At 41.4% G+C, this 21,782-nt stretch overlaps 2 protein-coding genes across 2 annotated transcripts in view; one reads left to right on the forward strand and one right to left on the reverse strand.

Moving 5' to 3' along the window:
* LOC142664333 (uncharacterized) overlaps positions 1 to 10,771 on the forward strand; it is a 78,401-nt gene extending 67,630 nt beyond the window's left edge. Inside the window, exon 7 of the mRNA XM_075843379.1 lies at positions 8,484 to 10,771. Coding sequence (XP_075699494.1) covers positions 8,484 to 10,390 — 1,907 coding nt within the window. The 3' untranslated portion in view covers positions 10,391 to 10,771. The remainder of the gene's footprint in view (positions 1 to 8,483) is intronic.
* LOC142708287 (uncharacterized) overlaps positions 1 to 21,782 on the reverse strand; it is a 235,374-nt gene that overhangs the window by 152,032 nt on the left and 61,560 nt on the right. The window lies entirely within an intron of this gene.

The raw sequence follows: 21,782 nt of genomic DNA on the forward strand, positions 1-21,782 counted from the left end.
ACCCACTTCTCCAACTTGGCGTACAGACGATTCTCCCTTAAGCGCAGCAAAACTTGACGGACAATTGTCTATGATGTGTCATAGGATCTGGAGGAAAAATCAAGATGTCATCAAGATAGACTACAACACAAACCTAGAGGAGGTCACGGAAAATGTCATTAATCAACTCTTGGAAGACCGCGCAAGAATTACACAGGCTGAAGGGCATTACTATATATTCATAGTGTCCATCACGGGTGTTAAATGCAGTCTTCCATTCGTCACCCCGGCGAATCCGGATTAGGTTGTAAGCCCCACGCAGGTCTAGTGTGGAAAAAATCTTGGCACCACGTATACGATCAAACTGTTCTGTGATCAGTGGCAACGGATACTTATTTGTCACCGTGATCTGGTTGAAACCCTGGTAGTCAATACAAGGACGCAGGGAGCCATCCTTCTTTTTAATGAAGAAGAACCCGACTCCTACCGGGGAGGAAGACTTCCATATGAAGCCCCTCTCCAAGTTCTCCTTAACATAGGCAGACTTGGACAGAATCTCTGGCAAGGAGAGAGGATATACCCTACCACGGGGAAGGGATGCACCAGGAATCTGCTCGATAGGACAGTCATACGCCCGGTGCGGGGGCAGCGTCTCCGCCTCCCTCTTGCTGAAGACGTCCAAAAATGCAGCATAATGACCAGGCAATCCTGCCAATGACAGAGGCAGAGGAGACTGAGCCGAACTAATCTGAACCAGGCAACGGCTGTGACACTCGGGACCCCACTGGAAAACTTCTCCAGAGTTCCATTCCAGGACTGGGGCATGTAGTCGGAGCCAAGGCAGGCCCAGCAGCACGGGCTTAACGGCCTTGGACAGGACATAGAACGATAGCAGCTCGGAGTGGAGAGCTCCCACTTGGAGCCTCAGCGGCTTGGCCACAGCTATAACTGGGTCTGGCAGAGGTAGTCCATTTAACAATTCTACCATCAACGGTCTCTCCAGAGGGGTAGTGGGTAATTGGACCAGATCCACCAGGTCTCTACAAATAAAATTAGCAGCGGATCCAGAGTCCAAATACGCAGAGACCTGATGCGTTTTCTCACCGGACACTATGGTCACGGGTATGGACAATTTAGACGGGAGTCCTTCTTTGCCCAAGGTTGTCTCTCCTACCAACCCTAGTCTTTGGTGCTTTTGAGGATACAGACGCACGGGATGGCCTCCGAGGCCGCAATAAAGACAGAGTCCCAAAGTGCGTCTGCGTTGTCTCTCTTGGGTAGATAGCTTACATTGGTCCCTTCTCACATACTTAGGAGTTTCGGCATCTGAGGACAGCAAGGGTTGCTGCAACGTAGAGACCGGACTAGGAAGACCTCCTTCCGACGAACCTCTTGGAGCCGTTCTCGGAGCCTTCTATCAATCAGGGCGGCCAGAAGGATGAGGTCATCCAGGGTAGACAGATCTCGAGCGGCAAGTTCGTCCTTAAGTTAAGGAGACAGTCCATGCCAGAATTTAGCCACCAGGGCCTCATTGTTCCACAACAGTTCTCCCGACAGGGTGCGGAAGTGGATGGCGTCCTCGCCCACGGAGATGTCTCCTTGGCGTAGGTTCAGAAAGGAAGCCGCGTCAGAGGAGACTCGTCCAGACTCCTCAAACACCATGGGAAATGTCCGGAGGAACCCCTGGAAGTCATGGGTCTCTGGTCCTTGTCTCTCCCAGATAGGATTCGCCCATGCAATGGCCTTGCCAGTAAGAAGAGAGATGATGAAAGCGACCCTTGTGTCATCAGACGAAAATGCCCTTGAATATAGGCTGAAGTGGATCACGCACTGGTTCAAAAATCCACGACAGGTACCTGCATCTCCATCATAGCGGTCAGGAAGTGGCAAAGAAAAATGAGGATCAACACTGCCAGGCGGTGTAGTCGGAGGAATGGCAGCTTGTGCCTCCTGCTGACGTGCGAGAATGTTCAAGGCCTGGAGGAGTTGGTCCTGTCGAGACCGGAGGTCTAGCATATCCGCCCGCATCTCTTGTGGCATCGTCATGGTCTTGGATCGACCAGCGGGGTTCATGGCCTGAGCGTACAGTCATGTCGGGTTCGTGGACCCACTGGGCCGTACCGCCTGGGCGGTATGGCAGCTGCCAAGCAGGGCGCAAGTCACAGTCTATAGTTCGTATAGGGTACCTGTGGCAGATCGAACAGTAGCAAGGCAGGCTCGGCTGGGACCAGGCAGCAGGTAGACGTCAGGCGCAGAGTAGCAGGACAGGCGTAGATACAGCACAGCACGACTACAGCTCAGCACAGCACTTGACCAGGATAGCACGGGATATAGGATACAGGAACAGGGAACACTGGGAACTGGAAAACACTAGGAGACCATTTGCTTAGACAAACCAGGATGCGACAAACAACGTTCAGGCAAGGATCAGAAGGGCAAAGTCCTTCTGATAGTCCAGGAAATCATGTAAGTTTATGATGATGATTGTTTTCATGTGCGCGCGCTAGACCTTTAAGAGCAGGCACGAGCTCGCGCGCACCCTACGGGACACAGCAGAGCAGAGCCATGGATGCTACAATGTTTTTAATAAGTTTTCATATTAAATGGGAGATCTGTAAATCGGTTTCTGTGTTAGAAAAATGTTGCATTCTAATCTTTGGGGGCCATACAGACGAAAGGCGACGCTATCTTCTCATAAAGGAGGCATGTGCCTAAAAATGCATTTGACTGTCCATATGATTATGTCTGCTAACAAAGTAGTTGTCCCACATTTGTGTCATTCTGATGTCGTTGTGAACAGTATTCTGGTCTTATATATAATAAATTATACCTGCAAAAATAATCTGTACTGAAGTGAAGGGCAATATGTAAAAAAAATGGAAGAAAATGTATCCAACTCTGTGGCAAACTCGAGTTTGTTCACAAGATATAAAACACCTATAGGGCTATAATGACAAGTTATTTTTTATAGTAACTTGTCCTACAACGTCTCTTTAGTGCCATTTATCCCTATATAAAGGGCGTACGTGCCAAGTGACGTGGTACACCCTGACAGGCACCTGTCCGGCAAGGTAGGAACCGCTATGTGCACAATACAACCCTTCACCTACTAAATATATAAAGGAATAGTGTCCAAAACCATCTATAGGAACAGTAAAGGATCACTAGTCCCCAAAATAATGTCACTATTTTTCTTGAAGCATTGTCGGGTGTAAGGATATATCAAAAACCCAAACAAATCTGTAATAAAGCCCACAGTGCATTGATAAGAAGCAGCTCGATTATTAGAGATCATCCAAATAAAAAAAGATCACGCACGTATCACCGTACAGTAATATTGTCACGTTGGGTACGTGGACCCACTGGACCGTACCGCCTTGACGGTATGGCAGCTGGCCAACAGGATACAGGTCACAGTCTATAGTTCATATAGTGTACCTGTGGTAGCTCAGACAGTAGCAAGACAGGCTCGGCTGGGACTAGGCAGCAGGCAGGCGCCAGGCGTGGTATAGCAGGACAGGCGTGGTATACATCATAGCACGACTTCAGCTCAACGCGGTACTTGACTTGGATAGCACGGGATACAGGTTACAAGTAGCATGAACAGGAAACCCTGGGAACTGGAAAACACTTAGGAGACCATTTGCTTAGACAGACTAGGGTAACGACAACAAGGCTCAGGCAAGGGAGGAAGGGGCTGGACCCCTCTTATAGTCCAGGGCTCATGGGCTTTTACAGTACTTAATTTCAGGTGCCCGCGCTGGCCCTTTAAGAGCGCGCACAAGCGTGTGCTCGCACCCTACGGGACCCGGCCGGGAGAAGCGGAAGTGAGCGCTGGCGTCTCCTGAGGTGGAGATGGGGACCATCGCTCACAGTTCCATGGCTGCAGGCGTCTCGAGATTAGGGAGCCTGACGGCCCGCGGCCATGGGCATTACAAATATGAATGGAAATAGCAGTTTTGTGTGGCAGGAAATAGTCATAAGAATAGTCAAAAGAAAAAAATTGTGATATATAAATACATATATTTTATATCATGTCTGTCTCTAATTTAATTGCACTAATCTTCCTTAATAACCTTCTATTTAATACCTCCTCAAATAAAGGCACCTCACTAACCATGATCGCTTTTCCCTTTTTGATCACCTCCTTCAATTTATTATTTTCAGTTTCTCTAATGTTACCTCTCCAACAGACAGCACCATAAAATATAACGCTAGCGACCATAGAGTTATAAAACATTAATATAATTTTATCACACACATTAAACGAGCGCAAATTACGTAAAAAATACAACCGGCTCATTGCCTTTTTGTACACCTTTTCTGTATTCTCGATCCAATCCAATTTCTGGTCCAGATATATACCCAAATATTTGTACGATGTAACTCTCTCCACTTCCTGATTTGGAATGGACACCGGCACCACTATCTCTTTTTTCCTGCGTAAATCAATAATCATTTCTTTTGTTTTCCAAATATTTAATTCCAACCCATTATCCACACTCCATTTAACAAATTCAGATATCACATCCCTATATTCTTTATCACAGTCCCCCTTTACTGCCCCCATAATTACAGAATCATCACAGAATTTCTGCAGATGATAACTTCCAGTATTGTACATAAAATCTGACGTATGTAGCGCAAATAAAAACGGCGATAAAACAGTCCCCTGTGGTGCTCCAATATCACTTATGTCTATCCTCGATGTACATTCCCAAGTCTGCAGACACAGGGGGCGTCCCCTTAAATAATCAAATATCCAATTAGACACGCTAGGGTTCATTTGCATTCCTTCCAATTAATTTTTCATTAGATCCGGCCTTCTCAAATTAAAAGCACTAGAGAAATCAAAAAACATGACTCTCACTATCACCCCCTGCGCCTCCAAAAAAGAGTACGCCCTATTTAAAATATATAAAACTCCACCCCAATTCTACGTTTATAGGCAAACTGTAAAGGATCCCCGTATTCTACCACAGCTGATTTAAGGTACCCCAACATCAGCCTTTGAAACACCTTCATCATATGAGAAGTTAATACCACCGGTCGATAATCACCCACCCTCAACGGTTTCGCTATTTTAGGAATTGGGACTATACATGATGTTTTCCATACCTTCGGCACTTTTTCCATCATCAAACTCCAGTTATATAAATCCGCTGTAATTTCACACAATGCATCAGCACAAGTTTTTAGTACCCTAGTACTAATCCTATCCGGGCCTGGCGCCTTCCTTACACTTAGTTTTTTAACTGTTCTCTCACATCGTCCGCTGACACAATGAAAACCTATGTACCACATCCATCTCTATTAATCATAAGATCCACTATACCACCCCCAACATTTGAAAATCTGTTAAAATAAACATTCAGTTCATTTAATTTTTCCTCATCCATATCGACTATCCTTTGTTTGTTTTCCATCCCTGTTATGGCCTTCGTTCCTTACCAGACCTCCCTCGCATTATTTTAGCCAGTTTGAGCTCCAGTTTCCTCCAATTAATTCCAGGACTTGATCACCCACAAATAAATTAACAAAAATCATTAAGGGTAAAATTTGTTTCACGGTCCGGAAACAATATGCTGTACAACCTGTCCCAAAATAAATCCTCCCTATTTGGAAAGCCCACCATCTAAAAATAAGAATTAGTCTTACCAGTAACACGGTTTCTACAAATCCTCCATGACAGCACCACAGAAGTTGCCTATTGGTCCTAATAGGGACAGGAAAACACGAGAGGTTAAAAGCCCCTAACACCCTTCCTTCACCAGTGTTTTATAAGTAACTACTCGATCACCTATCTGATGTTCAAGAAGAATTATTAGTAACTAGGGGGGGGGGGGGACGACTCAGTGCTGTCATGGAGGATTCGTAGGAACCGTATTACCGGTAAGACTAATTCCACTTTTCTCCCTTCACCTCCATGAGAGCACCACAGGAAAATACCAAATTAAATGTTTTAGAGAGGGACTACCGCATGGAGAACCTTTCTCCCAAATGCTAGTTCAGAGTTTGAACCTAGATCGAGGTGGTAATGTCTTGTAAAAGTGTGAAGACTTGTCCAGGTAGCAGGTCTGCCAATCTGCTCTATCGAAGCGTTCGCTCTTTCGGCCCAAGAAACTGAAATGGATCGGGTAGAGTGAGCTTTTAAGTGTGATGTACTATCTTTCCCTGAATCTTATAGGCCTCGCAAATGGCATTTTTAATCCATCTTGAAGTTGTATTTCTAGCCACTTTTTTACCTTTATTTATTCCTTGAACAAATAGGTTCGTATACTTTCGCCATGGCTCCGTCACTTTTATGTACTCCAGAAGGACTCTTCTAATATCTAGTGGGTGGAAGTCTTCCTCTCATTTGTTTTTTGTATTCTGGCAGAATTAAGGCAGTATAATGTCCTGGGATTTACGGAAGTCTGGTACTACTACTTTTTTACTACTGGGTAAAAATTATGGATCTAATTTAAAGACTTCTGTCGTCTAGAATTCTTAAGTAGGGTTGTCGTATAGACAAGGCCTGGAGTTCACTCACTCGCCTGGCTGAAGTAATTGCTACTAGGAATACTATCTTCCAGGTTCGGTCTTAATGTTGTAATGGTTCAAATGGAGATTTAGTAAGACCTTCCAGGACTGTATTTAAATCCTATGGAAGGAACAGGTTAGTAACTTTGGGTTTAACCTAGAAGCTGCGTTCATGAACCTCCTTATCCATCTATGATCAGCTAGATTTGTATCAAATATTGCACTTAGTGCTGAAACCTGAACTTTAAGGGTACTTGGTCTAAGGCCTTGTCTTGTTTGGCCTGCCTGAAGAAAATCTAGAATACTAGGTATATTTGGTTTCATTGGGTCTGGAATTTGTTCTCCACACCAGGAAACATAGGTCTTCCATATTTTGAAGAAGATTTTGAAGGTCACCTCTTTTATAACTATATTTTAGTGCCTTAATTGCTTCCCCCGACAAGCCCTTGTTTAGTAGGATGAACTTTTCAGGATCCAGGCTGCAAGCTGAATATCTAGCACATCCTGATGGAATATTGGACCCTGGGACAGTAGGTTCTGGGATCTGGGAAGAATCTTTCAACAGACCGAACCAACTTCTCTTTGGTCAGCATGGAGCGATCAAAATTATTTTTGTCTTTCCAGACAGAATTTTCTGCAATACCCTCGGAAGAAGAGGAATTGGAAGAAATGCATAGGCCAGATTGAATTTACAGACCTGGGATAGGTCGTCCACTTCAAGGGGGTTGTCCCGGGGATTTAGAGAGAAAAAGTTCTTTACCTTCTTGTTCTGATGTGTTGCAAATACAGTAGGTCTATGTCTGGAATACCTTCCCCTGAGGATTAATGATTGAAAGACACTTTCCTTTAGACACCATTTCCCTGGATTTAAATCCTTCCTGCTCAGAAAATCTGCCTGACATTTTTCTGAACCCTTCAGATGTGTGGCCGACAGGGACCAGAGCTGATGTTCCGCCCACTGAAAAATCTCTGTGGATACCAATTGAAGGGAAGCATGTCTTGCGCTCCCTGATGCCATAAATTACCTACTGTCGTTATGTTGTCTGACAGAACTAACACGTAGAATAGACTAAAAAATGGTTTACACCGTATCTAATAGAAATCCCAAAAAATGCAGTAGATATCCTGCACGGTGCCATTACAGGAAAAAGCAAAATTAGTAAAAAAAAAAAAAAAAAAAAGAGAGAGAAAAGATTCCAGAAACTTAACCGCCACTTTTTGGAATATTAAATAATTTGCATTCATTTATTATTTGAATTCTAGAAATACTTTTCAAAACATTGTACATAGTAATTAAAAAACACCACTTGGCCAGGTGGCCCCTACCACGGAATAGCGGCCGACCTGCAGTACTACAACTCTGCTCCTATTCAAGTGAATAGGAGCAGAGCAGCAGTTCAGCAGCACGGCCACTATGCTATGTATGGAGCCAACTGCTACCGGCTCTGTACATAGCATTGTGTGCCATAACATCCGGTGCCCACAGGAAACCGGAGCGGCTGATCCGTGCGGGGTCCGGGTGTCGCACCCAACACAGATCATGTACTGATGACCTATCCGATGGATAGTTCATCAGTTGTAGGAACGTGCAAAAACCCCTTTAAAGGGCCAACTGTGTCGGCAGAGGGCAGACATCATTGCCAGACAAGGTTCTGTGATTTTCAAAAAGTCAAGCATTATGTGATAAAAGTGGAGGATAGGTTGTAGACCAGAATCCTGGACTTTGTCAACAATATATTTTAGAGTGTTATACAAGACATTATAAGGCTAGAATCGCGCACACAGTTTTTGAGGCAGGTTTTTGAGCTGTAGCCAGAAGTGGATTCAAAAGTTATGGCTTAAACTTCTCCTTCCTGCCTTATCCACTTCTGGCTTTGGCTCAAAACACTGCATGTGTGTTTACAGCCTAATATAAATGTTAGCAATTTGTCAACTTTTGTGTTTTGTAACAAAATCACACAATATATTTTTAATCCTAACAGAAAATCCCACTACGAATTCTGAGGGAAGCTTCACGTTATTGTTCAATTATAAAGTAGAAGATAAAGATATCATGCAGCAGGCTTCAGGAGAAAACCTGATTACTATTCATGTACATCCGGGACTTCACTGTACAAATCTGTTATATAATACCCCCAATCATGAGGAATCTTCTCCTGACCAACCACAGATTGTTGTTACCACAAGTACAGCTCAGAAAGGGGGTAAAAGGTTTCGATGTGGTGAACAGTTCACAAAATGCTCAGCTTATTTTACAAACAGAAGAATTCACACAGGCGAGAAGCCATATTCATGTTCAGAATGTGGGAAATGTTTTAAATATACATCAAATCTTGTTATACATGAGAGAATGCACACAGGAGAGAAGCCATATTCATGTTCAGAATGTAGGAAATGTATCGCAGTTAAATCAAGTCTTGTGACACATGAGAGAATTCACACAGGTGAGAAGCCATATTCATGTTCAGAATGTGGGAAATGTTTTACAAATCAATCAAATCTTGTTAGACATGGGAGATTTCACGCAGTAGATAATCCATATTCATGTTCAGAAAGTGGGAAATGTTTTACAGATAATTCAAGTCTTTTTAGACATATGAGAACTCACATAGGGGAGGAGCCATACTCCTGTTTAGAATGTGGGAAATGTCTTACACATAAATCGCGTCTTGTTAGACATGAGAGAATTCACACAGGAGAGAAGCCATATTCATGTTCAGAATGTAGGAAATGTTTTACAGATAAATCAAGTCTTGTTATACATGAGAGAAGTCACACAGGAGAGAAGCCATATTCATGTTCAGAATGTGGGAAATGTTTTACAAAAAAATCAACTCTTGTTAGACATGAGAGAGTTCACGCAGTAGATAATCCATTTTCATGTTCAGAATGTGGGAAATATTTTACAGATAATTCAAGTCTTTTTAGACATATGAGAAGTCACACAGGGGAGGAGACATATTCATGTTTAGAATGTGGGAAATGTCTTACACATAAATCACATCTTGTTAGACATAAGAGAATTCACACAGGAGAGAAGCCGTATTCATGTTCAGAATGTAAGAAATGTTTTACAGATAAATCAAGTCTTGTTAGACATGAGAGAAGTCACACAGGAGAGAAGCCGTATTCATGTTCAGAATGTGGGAAATGTTTTGCCGTTAAATCATGTCTTGTTATTCATGCGAGAAGTCACACAGAAGAGAAGCCGTATTCATGTTCAGAATGTGGGAAATGTTTTATAGATAATTCAAGTCTTTTTAGACATGAGAGAAGTCACACAGGAGAGAAGCCATATTCATGTTCAGAATGTGGGAAATGTTTTGCCGTTAAATCAGATCTTGTTACACATGAGAGAATTCACACAGGAGAGAAGCCGTATTCATGTTCAGAATGTGGGAAATGTTTTACACAAAAATCACATCTTGTTACACATGAGAGAAGTCACACAGGGGAGAAGCCGTATTCATGTACAGAATGTGGGAAATGTTTTACATACAAATTACATCTTGTTATCCATGAGAGAAGTCACACAGGGGAGAAGCCATATTCATGTTCAGAATGTGGGAAATGTTTTACACAAAAATCACATCTTGTTAGACATGAGAGAAGTCACACAGGAGAGAAGCCGTATTCATGTCCAGAATGTGGGAAATGTTTTACAGATAAATCACATCTTGTTACACATGAGAGTAGTCACACAGGAGAGAAGCTGTATTCATGTTCAGAATGTGGGAAATGTTTTGCACAAAAATCAAATCTTGTTAGACATGAGAGAAGTCACACAGGAGAGAAGCCATATTCATGTTCAGAATGTGGGAAATGTTATACTACTGAAGACAAGCTAAGGGCTCATCAGAGAAACCACACAGGGGAGAAGCCATTTTGATGTACTATATGCGCAATATATTTTTCAAAAATAAAGTTTGGAACTAAGTGTTTGTTATTTTTTTGGGTGGAATTAGCCGGGATCTACCAAGCACCCAAATTATATTTGCCGGGGGGTCAACTGTGACCGGGATCAATGAAGGAAAAGTATTGTGGATATATGGAAGAAAAGAAGAGCCTTGTTTACTTACAAAGCAGAGAAGCTGAATTGTCACCATGAACTTTGCTTCTTATTATTGTATTCATAAATTCCCCCAAACTGCAGGAGAATCCAAACTGACCGTAAGGACAATGTAAACTTCCTGTTTTTAACATAATGGACATTTTTATATTTGACTTTCATTAAAACAGTATAAAAAGATGAAGATCATGGAATTGAACAAAAAACACTAACAAATTAACTTTGCAATTAGATAAAATAAAAATTCACAGATAATGTTTTTTTTTTCCATAAAAGTAAATGTCATAAGTGTATGTATCGCTACCTTAAAGACCTAGAATTAGAATTCGGTGTGGCACCTGAAATCACGCCAATATGCGTTGGTGAAAGGCCACACAATTTTTCTGGTAATACCACAGTATTTACCTGCTAAATCATGTGTCCATTCGTCACCTATGTGGGTGGTTGCAGCTGCCTCTCTGTCTGTTCTTACCCTCGGTAGATTCTCTTCATGCAGATTTGCAGCAGAAATTTCTGAAACTGAAAACCGTTTCATACATCTGAGTGGGGTTGTTTCTGCAGCACGAACATGGATTCTTAAATCACCATTCAAATAAATGAGACAGCCGCAGACATTTCTCAAACAGAACTGCTATTTGTGAACTGGAGTTTGACTCAAAAAAAAAAAAAAACAACATGAAAAACTGCACCTCAAAGCCATAAATGGATCCAGCCTGAAATAGAAGTATAAGTCCTTCATGCATATTTCCCATTTCTTATTAATACACTCTTGGATTTGGCTAAAAAACTGCATGCATGAATCCAACCAAACGTGTCTTATTTAAACCTCTAATGTTTGGTTTCCTCTTTGTTGGTGAAATGTGGTATCACCATGCCGAGATCCAGAGCGCTCTGAGGTCTTCAGAAAGGTTATGGATGTCTATGGCTCCGGAGAGGGAACACAGCTAAACTATTAGATGTCAATCATTCCACTGTACAGAAAACCATCTACAGGTGGAGATTTCAGAGTACTGCCAATTGGTCCAGGCCAGTCGGTCTCAGTAAGATCAACCTGAGAGCAGAACACAAGATGCTGAGAGAAGTTTCTGAGAACCCCAGAATTTATTTAAAGATCTACTGCAGATTTTGCCACTCTTGATGTGTAAAATTGCAAAAACGCTTAAAAAATGAAAACTACAAGGGGTGTGCCAAAATAAAACCTTAGCTATCCAGAAAAAAACATTAGGGCAAGACTACAGTTTGCTCGTGAACACCTAGGAAAAAAAATCATGACTTCTGGAACAGTCTGCTATGGAAAGAAGGATCAAAAAGTTATTTGTCCCCGGTAGAACATGTTTGGCATAAATTATAGATCGCATTTCAGCAGAAAAAAAACTGACTGGAGAGCGTGGTGGAGGAAATGTTATGGTTAGAAACTGCATCAGGACCTGGGCAGCTCGTCATCTACAATGGATTCTACATTGGCAGAGGCTGTTTGAGGATAATGTGAGACCGTCTGTCAGAAAGCTTTAAGTTCAGCTTAAAGTAGACTTTGGAACAAAATGGAGGATTCTTGAATGGCCAAGTCAAAGCCTAGTTCTAAATCTCATTAAGATTTAGGGGGGGGTAGAACTGATTGTGCATGCTCCCCATGAAAGAGTAGGAAGCAAAACCTCCCATATAAGAGACTAGTAAACCGTAAAGCTTCATTCACATTTGCATATTTTGGACGGTATTTTAAATCAGTATTTGTAAGACAAAACTAGGAGCGGGCCCACAACATGGAAGACGTGCAAATCTTTCCATTATACTTTTCTCTTTTTATTTTCTGCTTCAAGTTTTTGCTTAAAAATACTGATGTAAAATACTAACCAAAATATGCAAGTGTGAATGAGGCCTTATAAAAAAAGAAAAAGAAACGCCTGCTGGAGGTTGTTTTTGCCAAACATGCTGAACCAGGTATTTGAGCCATAGAAGGAAGTGGCGTACACATATCTGTGAGGTGTTAGTAATAATTTTTTAAACAAACAAAATAAGAATTGAATTTATACTTTATTTTCGGTCAGCTTTTTTCTTTTTATACTGTATAAATGAAGATTAAATATTGATACACATGTCAACAAATGTAAAAAATTACATGGGTGTCCTTACGTGACTGTAGACTTAGACACTGAAGGCTCCATACACGTGTAGTAAATAACAGGAAAAAGCGATGAGGATAAGAAAAAAGAAGGGCAAAATTTACTTGGATTGTGCGATCTCTTAGGATATAGAACCGGCACCAGAAGGCAGATTTTGGCTACCAAGGGGATATGTGGCAAACACCAAAAATTTATTTTCAAATCCCATTAATGTTTGTGTTATTTATGGTTGTTTTTTTATTATTTTATTATTTTTATGTGGTTATAAAGTCTGTTATTATTCACCTCCTTAGATGCCACTAGTACTACCAATAGCTAGCAGAGGTGAATACAGAAATAAAAATGGGAATAGGAGGAAAGGACGGGTTCCATATTTAAATTCTGTATTCCTAATAATCAAAAACTTTGTGCATGGTAACACTGCTGTAAATTGTATCAGCAGCATTTATTGAGACCATACAGCTGCTACTAAGAGATATATAGTGTCATCCTAACAAGAGGAAATACAGTAGCAGCGTACATGTAACCGCAGCATGAGCAGAGACACAGCAGCAGTGTACATGTAACCGCAGCATGAGCAGAGACACAGCAGCAGAGTACATGTAACCACAGCATGAGCAGAGACACAGCAGCAGCGTACATGTAACCGCAGCATGAGCAGAGACACAGCAGCAGAGTACATGTAACCGCAGCATGAGCAGAGACGCAGCAGCATACATGTAACCGCAGCATGAGCAGAGACACAGCAGCAGCGTACATGTAACCACAGCATGAGCAGAGACACAGCAGCAGTGTACATGTAACCGTACATGAGCAGACACAGCAGCAGTGTACACGTAACTGCAGCAAGAGCAGAGACACAGCAGCAGCGTACATGTAACCACAGCATGAGCAGAGACAGCAGCAGCGTACATGTAACCGCAGCATGAGCAGAGACACAGCAGCAGCATACATGTAACCACAGCATGAGCAGAGAGCTTCTTGATTGACTGTAATTTTATATAAACACTTAGTGTAGCTGACATGCTCTGCTCTCAGCCAGCCACACACTCAGCCAGCATGACACAGAGAAGCGCTAGAACAGCTGTCACACTCCCCGCCTGTCAGCTGATAAGCATGATATTTACTGCTGTGTGATACATGGATCGGAGCCAGCACACAAGCGTTCTATTGTGCGACCTCGGTCACGTTTTCACACCTAGGGGGAGATCTAAGCTTTAGTGGTACTGTGCAAGGGAAGAAGCATGGATCCTCTAACCTTTCCCTCAATTGTACTATCCCTAAACTGGTGCCGAGTTCGTCCCGACGGCAGGCATAATCTGCCTTCTGGTGCCGGTTTAATATTATAAGAGATCGAACGATTGAAGTAACTTTTGCCCCTCTTTTTTCTTATCCCCATTCTTTTTTCCTATTATTTACTATTTACCTATGGCGGTGTACATCAGGGCAGAATAAAAGTTATTAAAAAAGATCCAAAGAGAGGAAACTTTAACCCGTCCATACACGTGTAGTTTTGGTGCGTGGAAGAATGATTGTGAGTAAGCCCAAAACGACATTAGCGTTTAACTTACCGTATTTTTCGGACTATAAAATGCACCCAGATTTTAGACAACAGAAAATAGGAAAAAAATAATTTGTTAAGAAATTATTTATTCTGTTTCACCACATTCTGAGAGCCAAAACTTTTTTTATATTTTTTTTTTATCGATTGAGTAGTGTGAGGGCTTATTTTGTTGCGGGACGAAATTATTTTATTTTTTATATTGTGCTTGGGGAAAAATGGGAAAAGGTTTTTTTTTTTACACTCCTAAAAATGTATCTAAAATTGTTTATTTTTTTTTACACATTTTATTAGTTACCCTAGGGGACTTGAACCAGCGGCCACTTGGTTACATGTAACTACGCTGTTTCCCTAACTCCCATAGTAATGAATGGCAGTTACAGAAGCAGAGTAGCATGAGAGCTACGCGGTTTCCGTAACTACTGTTCAGTCCTATGGGAGTTACGGAAACAGAGTAGCTTAGCAAATTACGCTGTTTCAATAACTCCACATGTAATCAAGTGGCCGGGAGAGCACAGAAAGCTAGAACGGGGTTTAGGGGGCCCTGTTCTAGAGATAGGTGCGGGTCCCAGAGGTGGGAACTGCATCTATCTGACATTTATGACATATCCTGTGGATATCAAGAAAAAAAAGGATTTTTGAAGCAGCACTAGTCCCGAGTGTGATGCGGTGCACGCTGTCAAGCCAGGCAAACCCACTCCGGCACGATGTAAATTCAAAAAAAGTAGTAGGACAACAGCACACGTCTTCAAATCATCAAAGTGGTTTTATTGTCAAGACATCCACAAACGACAGTCAAGGCTTGACAAAGACCCCTCACTCACTATGGGTCGAAACGTTGCCTGTCGTTTGTGGATGTCTTGACAACAAAACCACTTTGATGATTTGAAGACGTGTGCTGTTGTCCTACTACTTTTTTTGAATATCCTGTGGATATGTCATAAATGTCCTTCATAGAAAAACCCCTATTGACAACGGCATTTAACTAGTTGAAGGGGTTTGCCATAAAACACATGTATCCCCTATGCCTTCCCTTCCGAGTCCTGCCGCTTGCCCAAACAGCAGTTTATGACCACATGTTTGGTATTTCCGTACTCTGGAGAAGTTGCTTTACAAATGTTGGGGTGCTTTTTTTTATTGTTGAAAAAAAATAATTTTTGAGGTAAAGCTACATCTTATCGGAAAATAATGTAATTTTTAATTTTCACTGCCCAATTCTAATGAAATCTATGAAACACCTGTGGGGTCAAAATGCTCACTACACCCCTAGATGAATTCCTCAAGGGGTGTAGTTTCCTAAATGGAGTCACTTTTGGGGGGTTTCCACTGTTCTGGTACCTTAGGAGCTTTACAAATGCGACATGGTGCAGAGAAATGAATCCAGCAAAATCAGCGCTCCAAAAGCTAAATGGCGTGCCTTCCCTTCCGAGTCCTGCCGCTTGCCCAAACAGCAGTTTATGACCACATGTTTGATATTTCCGTACTCTGGAGAAGTTGCTTTACAAATGTTGGGGTGGTTTTCCTCATTTATTTGTTGAAAAAGATACAAATTTTGAGGTAAAGCTACATCTTATTGGAAAATAATGTAATTTTTCATTTTCACTGCCCAATTCTAATGAAATCTATGAAACACCTGTGGGGCAAAATGCTCACTACACCCCTAGATGAATTCCTCAAAGGGTATAGTTTCCAAAATGGAGTCACTTTTGTGGGGTTCCTTTGTTTCGGCACCACAAGACCTCTTCTAACCTGACATGGTGCCTGAAATATAATTTAAGAAAAGGAAGGCCCAAAAATCCGCTAGGTACTCCTTTGCTTCTGAGGCCGGTGTTTCAGTCCAGTAGCGCACTAGGGCCACATGTGGGATATTTCTAAAAACTTCAGAATCAGGGCAATAAATATTCAGTTGTGTTTCTCTGGTAAAAACCTTCAGTATTACAGGAAAAATTGATTAAAATGGAATTTCTGCAAAAAATAATTAAATCTGCAAATTTCCCTTCCACTTTGCTTTAATTCCTGTGAAACGCATAAAGGGTTAAGAAACTTTCTAAATGCTGTTTTGAATACTTTAAGGGGTGATTTGTGGGGGTTCCTAATATATAAGGCCCTCAAAGCCACTTCAGAACTGAACTGGTCCCTAAAAAAATAGGCTTTTGAAATTTTCTTGGAAATTTGAGAAATTGCTGCTAAACTTATAAGCCTTGTAACGTCCTAAAAAAATTAAAAGGATGTCAATCTAAAGTAGACATATGGGAAAATGTTAGCTAGTAACTATTTTGTGTGGTATAACTGTCTGTCTTACAAGCAGATACATTTTAATTTAAAAAATGCTAATTTTTTGCAAATTTTCTCTACATTTTGGTGTTTTTCACACAAAAATATTGAATATATCGACCAAATTTTTTCACTAACTTAAAGTACAATATGTCACGAGAAAACAGTCTCAGAATCGCTTGGATAGGTAAAAGCATTCCAGAGTTATTACTACATAAAGTGACACATGTCAGATTTAAAAAAAATGAGGCTGTGTCACAAGGTCCAAAAGTGGCTGCGTCCTTAAGGGGTTAATAACATGTTTGGTGGAGTATCTACAATAAAACGAAACTTCAGAAAGGCCAATTTTCATGGGCTAAGGGATAACCTTAAGGGCATTAACTGGGGTAATGTCCTCAAAACTAAAAATACACAAACAAAATGGGACATTTTTTAAAGCCTCTTAAATAAGGCCTGTGAAAAATATATACCTGAGGCCAGATTCATACAAACGAGTGCAAACTCGGACGGAAGCGCATCCGTGCAAGACCCGTTTTCACAGATCCCTCATAAATTGAGTCTATTGAGGGATCCGTGAAAACAGACGAAAATAGGTCATGTCCTATTTTTCACAGGCCCTTCACACAGTCTGTTAGAACAATGGCTGTGTGAACAGCCCCATTGACATCCATGCGTCCATGTGATGGTCGTTAAAAAAACAGCGCCACACGGACGAGATATACGCTCGTCTGAATCAGGCCTTATGGGAATAAGCAAGCAAGAAACAGGATGAAACCGATGTGGTTAAATAAAACAGTAAGGGGGCAATAAATGATAAAAAAGAAAGCATTCAAACTACTAAAGCAAGAAGATTGTTTAGAGGCATAAAATAATTCTAAAGAAAAAATTAAGTTGCGTAAAAGACAAATAAAGGCAGAAAAGATTGAATTAGAGAATGAAAGCAGAAATAACCCAAAAACTATTTTTCAAACACATAAATAATCAGAAACTGAAAACTGAAAGTGTTGCCCCTCTTAAAAATAATCTGGGTAAAATGGTGGAGGAGGATGAGGAAAAGTCCAATCTATTAAATGTCTTCTTCTCTACTGTATTTACACATGAAAATCCAATGTCAGACGACAAGATTAGGGATAAAGTAAATTCTCCTGTAAATGTCACTTTCTTAACCCAGCAAGAAGAGCAGCCCCGCCTTAAAGGCCCCCTGTCACCAGCATTTCACCTATTAAACCAGCATTACCTGGTGGAAGTGGGTGAAAAATTATTTTTATGTAACCTATAATTATCTTCTAAGTCGGCTCTGTATCTTTAGTATTCTGTTTTTTAGTGGTCGCGTGCCATATGCTAATGCGCATAAAAGAGTCATATCTTCTATCAAAAAGAGTCGTACCTTCATTCCTTAAAGGAAGGGTGTCGCGAAAAAAATTTTTTTGCTTTTAGTGTTTTATTAAAAATGTTGTATTTATTTGTGTGTTTGTGTTTTACTTTTTTTTATTTTTGAACTTTTTCTTGTCTATGGGGGCTGCCATTTTTTTTTCACCGGAAGCCGTGGCCGGACAGTAAGATTACTACTTCCGGTCGCGGCTTCCGGACTTGTGTTCTAATGCAAGCACTTGGAGCGGAGGGAGCAGACGGACCGGAGGGAGCGGCGGCGGCAGGAGCAGGTAAGTTATTTCTGTGTATGTACGTGTTTTAGTGTGTGATAACTACTGTATGTAAACCTACTACACTGTGTGTTCGCTCAAAAAATGGCGACACTCAGTGTAGGAGGTTTGAACGTTCAATCCCCTCCTTTCTCCTGCCACTAGCCAGGATAAGGGAGGCGGGATTCTGTGAGCTGACTAGAGCGAGTGTGTCTTATCAAATTTTGCAGCATAAAGCAATGTGGTTGCTTTACCACATGCCAATGCTGCAATTTTGGGAATTGCTCCATCTAGTGACCAGCAATGGGAAATGTTATAAATTAGTATCTAATTTATAATATTTCCTGACTCGTGAAAAAATTAAAAAAATTAGAACAATGTTTAATCATTTAGGCACTAACTATTTAACTAAAAAAAAATAAAAAACTTTTCTAGCGACACATTCCCTTTAATCCTTTCCTAGTTTACCCCACCTCCTTACTCTTGATAGACAGCTTCTCGCCTCTCCCCAGCACACACAAAATCCTATGCTTGGGCTTTGATGTGCTGTTCTGATGCGTCCGCACACCGGGACACCATAGAGGGGCATGCGCAGTAAATAGATTTGAGGTCTGGACGAAGCAGGGCACGGTGTCGGACCATACATGACTGTGGATGCACGCTATCTCAGATGAGATTTTGGCATTCAGGGAGGGACCGTTTTCTGCGGTGGGAGGGCATAAGAAGAGGAACGAAAGAGACTTCCGGATCATTACCATAAAAGGCGCAAAATATTTGCAGACCGTTAATTACGGTTAGAGGAGGAGTTTAAAAGAGGGGATAACGACAATTAACTTTTGACAGCAGCGGCCAGCAAGGGGTGAGTAGAGTTCAATAGGTGAAATGATGGTGACAGGTTCCCTTTAAAAACATTAAAATAGACAAATCATCGGGTCCGGATGGTATACATCTCCGCATTCTGCAGGAATTACGTACCGTGATAGACAGACCATTATGTCTGATATTTAAGGATTTTATCATGACTGGGTCTGTTCCACAGGACTGTCGCATAGCAAATGTGGTGCCAATATTAAAAAAGGGGTTTAAAAAGTGGGCACGGAAAATATAGACCTGTAAGTTTAACCTCCATTGTGGGTAAAATATTTGAGGGTTTTCTAAGAGATGCTATTCTCGAGTATCTCAATGTAAATAAACTGTTAACGCAGCATCAGAATGGGTTTATGAGGGATCAGTCCTGTTAAACCAATCTGATTAGCGTCTATGAGGAGTTAAGTTCTAGACTGGACCTGGGTAAGGCTGTAGATGTGGTGTATCAAGACTAGACCTGGGAAAGGCTGCGGATATGGTGTGTCTAGACTGGACCTGGGTAAGACTGTGGATGTGGTGTATCTAGACTGGACCTGGATAAGGCTGTGGATGTGGTGTGTCTAGACTGGACCTGGGTGAGGCTGTGGTTTATCTAGACTGGACCTGGGTAAAGCTGGGGATGTTATGTATCTAGACTGGACCTGGGTAAGGCTGTGGATATTGTGTATCTAGACTGGATCTGGGTAATGCTGTGGATGTGCTGTATCTAGACCAGACCTGTGTAAGGCTGTGGTTGTTGTGTATCTAGACAGGTCCTGGGTAAGGCTGTGGTGTATCTAGACTGGACCTGGGTAAGGCTGTAGATGTGGTGTATCAAGACTAGACCTGGGAAAGGCTGCGGATATGGTGTGTCTAGACTGGACCTGGGTAAGACTGTGGATGTGGTGTATCTAGACTGGACCTGGATAAGGCTGTGGATGTGGTGTGTCTAGACTGGACCTGGGTGAGGCTGTGGTTTATCTAGACTGGACCTGGGTAAAGCTGGGGATGTTATGTATCTAGACTGGACCTGGGTAAGGCTATGGATATTGTGTATCTAGACTGGATCTGGGTAATGCTGTGGATGTGCTGTATCTAGACCAGACCTGTGTAAGGCTGTGGTTGTTGTGTATCTAGACAGGTCCTGGGTAAGGCTGTGGTGTATCTAGACTTGACCTGGGTAAGGCTGTGGATATGCTGTATCTACACTGGACCTGGGTAAGGCTGTGGATGTGGTGTATCTAGACTGGACCTGGGTAAGGCTGTGGATGTGGTGTATCACGACTGGACCTGGGTAAGGCTGGGTATGTGCTGTAACTAGATTTTTCAAAGGTGTTTGACAATGTGCCACATTAAATGTTGGTATATAAAATGGAAATCCTGGGACTGTCGTTAAACATGTGTAATTGGGTCAACAACTGGTTCACTGGTAGAAAACAGAGGGTGGCTATTAATGGTGCATCCTCAGAGTGGGTCGCAGTTACCAGTGGGGTTCCACAGGGGTCAGTATTGGGTCCAATTCTTTTTAATATCATTATTAATGACCTTGTAATGGGTTTACACAGTATAATTTCAGTATTTGCAGATGAGAGTAAGCTCTGTAAAGGTGGATAATGTAATATTACAGAGGGATTTGTGGAAGCTGGAGGTCTGGACAGAGAAATGGCAAATTAAGTTTAATGTTGATAAATGTAAGGTTATGCACTTGGGCCGAGGAAACTAATTTTACAATTATGCATTAAATGGTAAAACACTCGGTGCTTCGTATCCTGTCTTGTACATACTGTATGATGAAATATCTCTTCATTACAAATTTACATTGGAAACCCATGTCACATATAGATAGAACATTTCAAAAGGGTGGAGTTTTATTTTTCCACATTCATCTGATAATCCAGAAGACTTGTAAATCCCACCCCACCAAGTCCTGTAAATACCTGATTAATACAAAATCAAACAAAATATGTTACTGAAATCTGGCATAAAATAAACAATGTTCAGACAATTTTTTTGTTTTGCCTTCTCCCCCATCTAAATCTGTAAAGACTCATCTGTGGGTGACGTCACCTCTGCCTCCTGTGTAAATTTGCTGGAGGGGGATGGTCTTTTACACAATACCTCATATTGGGTGGAGCCTACAGCACAGCATACCCAGTGCCATATTCACCGTTCTGGAAAGATCTGGAACCATCTACACAGAAATACCTCAAAATCTAGATTACTGTCATACACATTTAATCTGGATTACTCATTGGGGTCTCATACACATTTTGTAGACCTCCTAGAACCAAATTCATTAATTCAAAACAAAATAAAACACAAAACTACCTGATCAGTCCCTTCACCATTCCCTCCTATTTGGACTCTGCGAAAGTAATGTAGCAGGGTTCAAAACTACATATCTCAACATAATAAAGTCGGGCACTCTATCTGGGGGGGGGGCACTAGTATAACCCCCTATAATACACAACAGCCTGGAACAAAAATGACTTTCTCCTGACAAAAATACATTTTATCTTTAAAATAACTTGCAACCATTTACCTGTAAAACATCTCACATTTTCAAAAAATAACATTTAGGCCGCACTATAGCACGTGCCTCATGTGTGAAAACAAAAAAACAAGACAAATGTAATTAGTTATTCAATAACACAGAAAATAATGTATCTGGTAATATTAATTACTGCAAACCAATAAACTATATATAAGATTAGGGAACAGTGAGGGCACATACATTTTCAAGACCCCATGTCTCACAATATCTGTATTTT

This window comes from Rhinoderma darwinii, chromosome 1, assembly GCF_050947455.1.
Source record: "Rhinoderma darwinii isolate aRhiDar2 chromosome 1, aRhiDar2.hap1, whole genome shotgun sequence".
Classification (NCBI taxonomy): domain Eukaryota; kingdom Metazoa; phylum Chordata; class Amphibia; order Anura; family Rhinodermatidae; genus Rhinoderma; species Rhinoderma darwinii.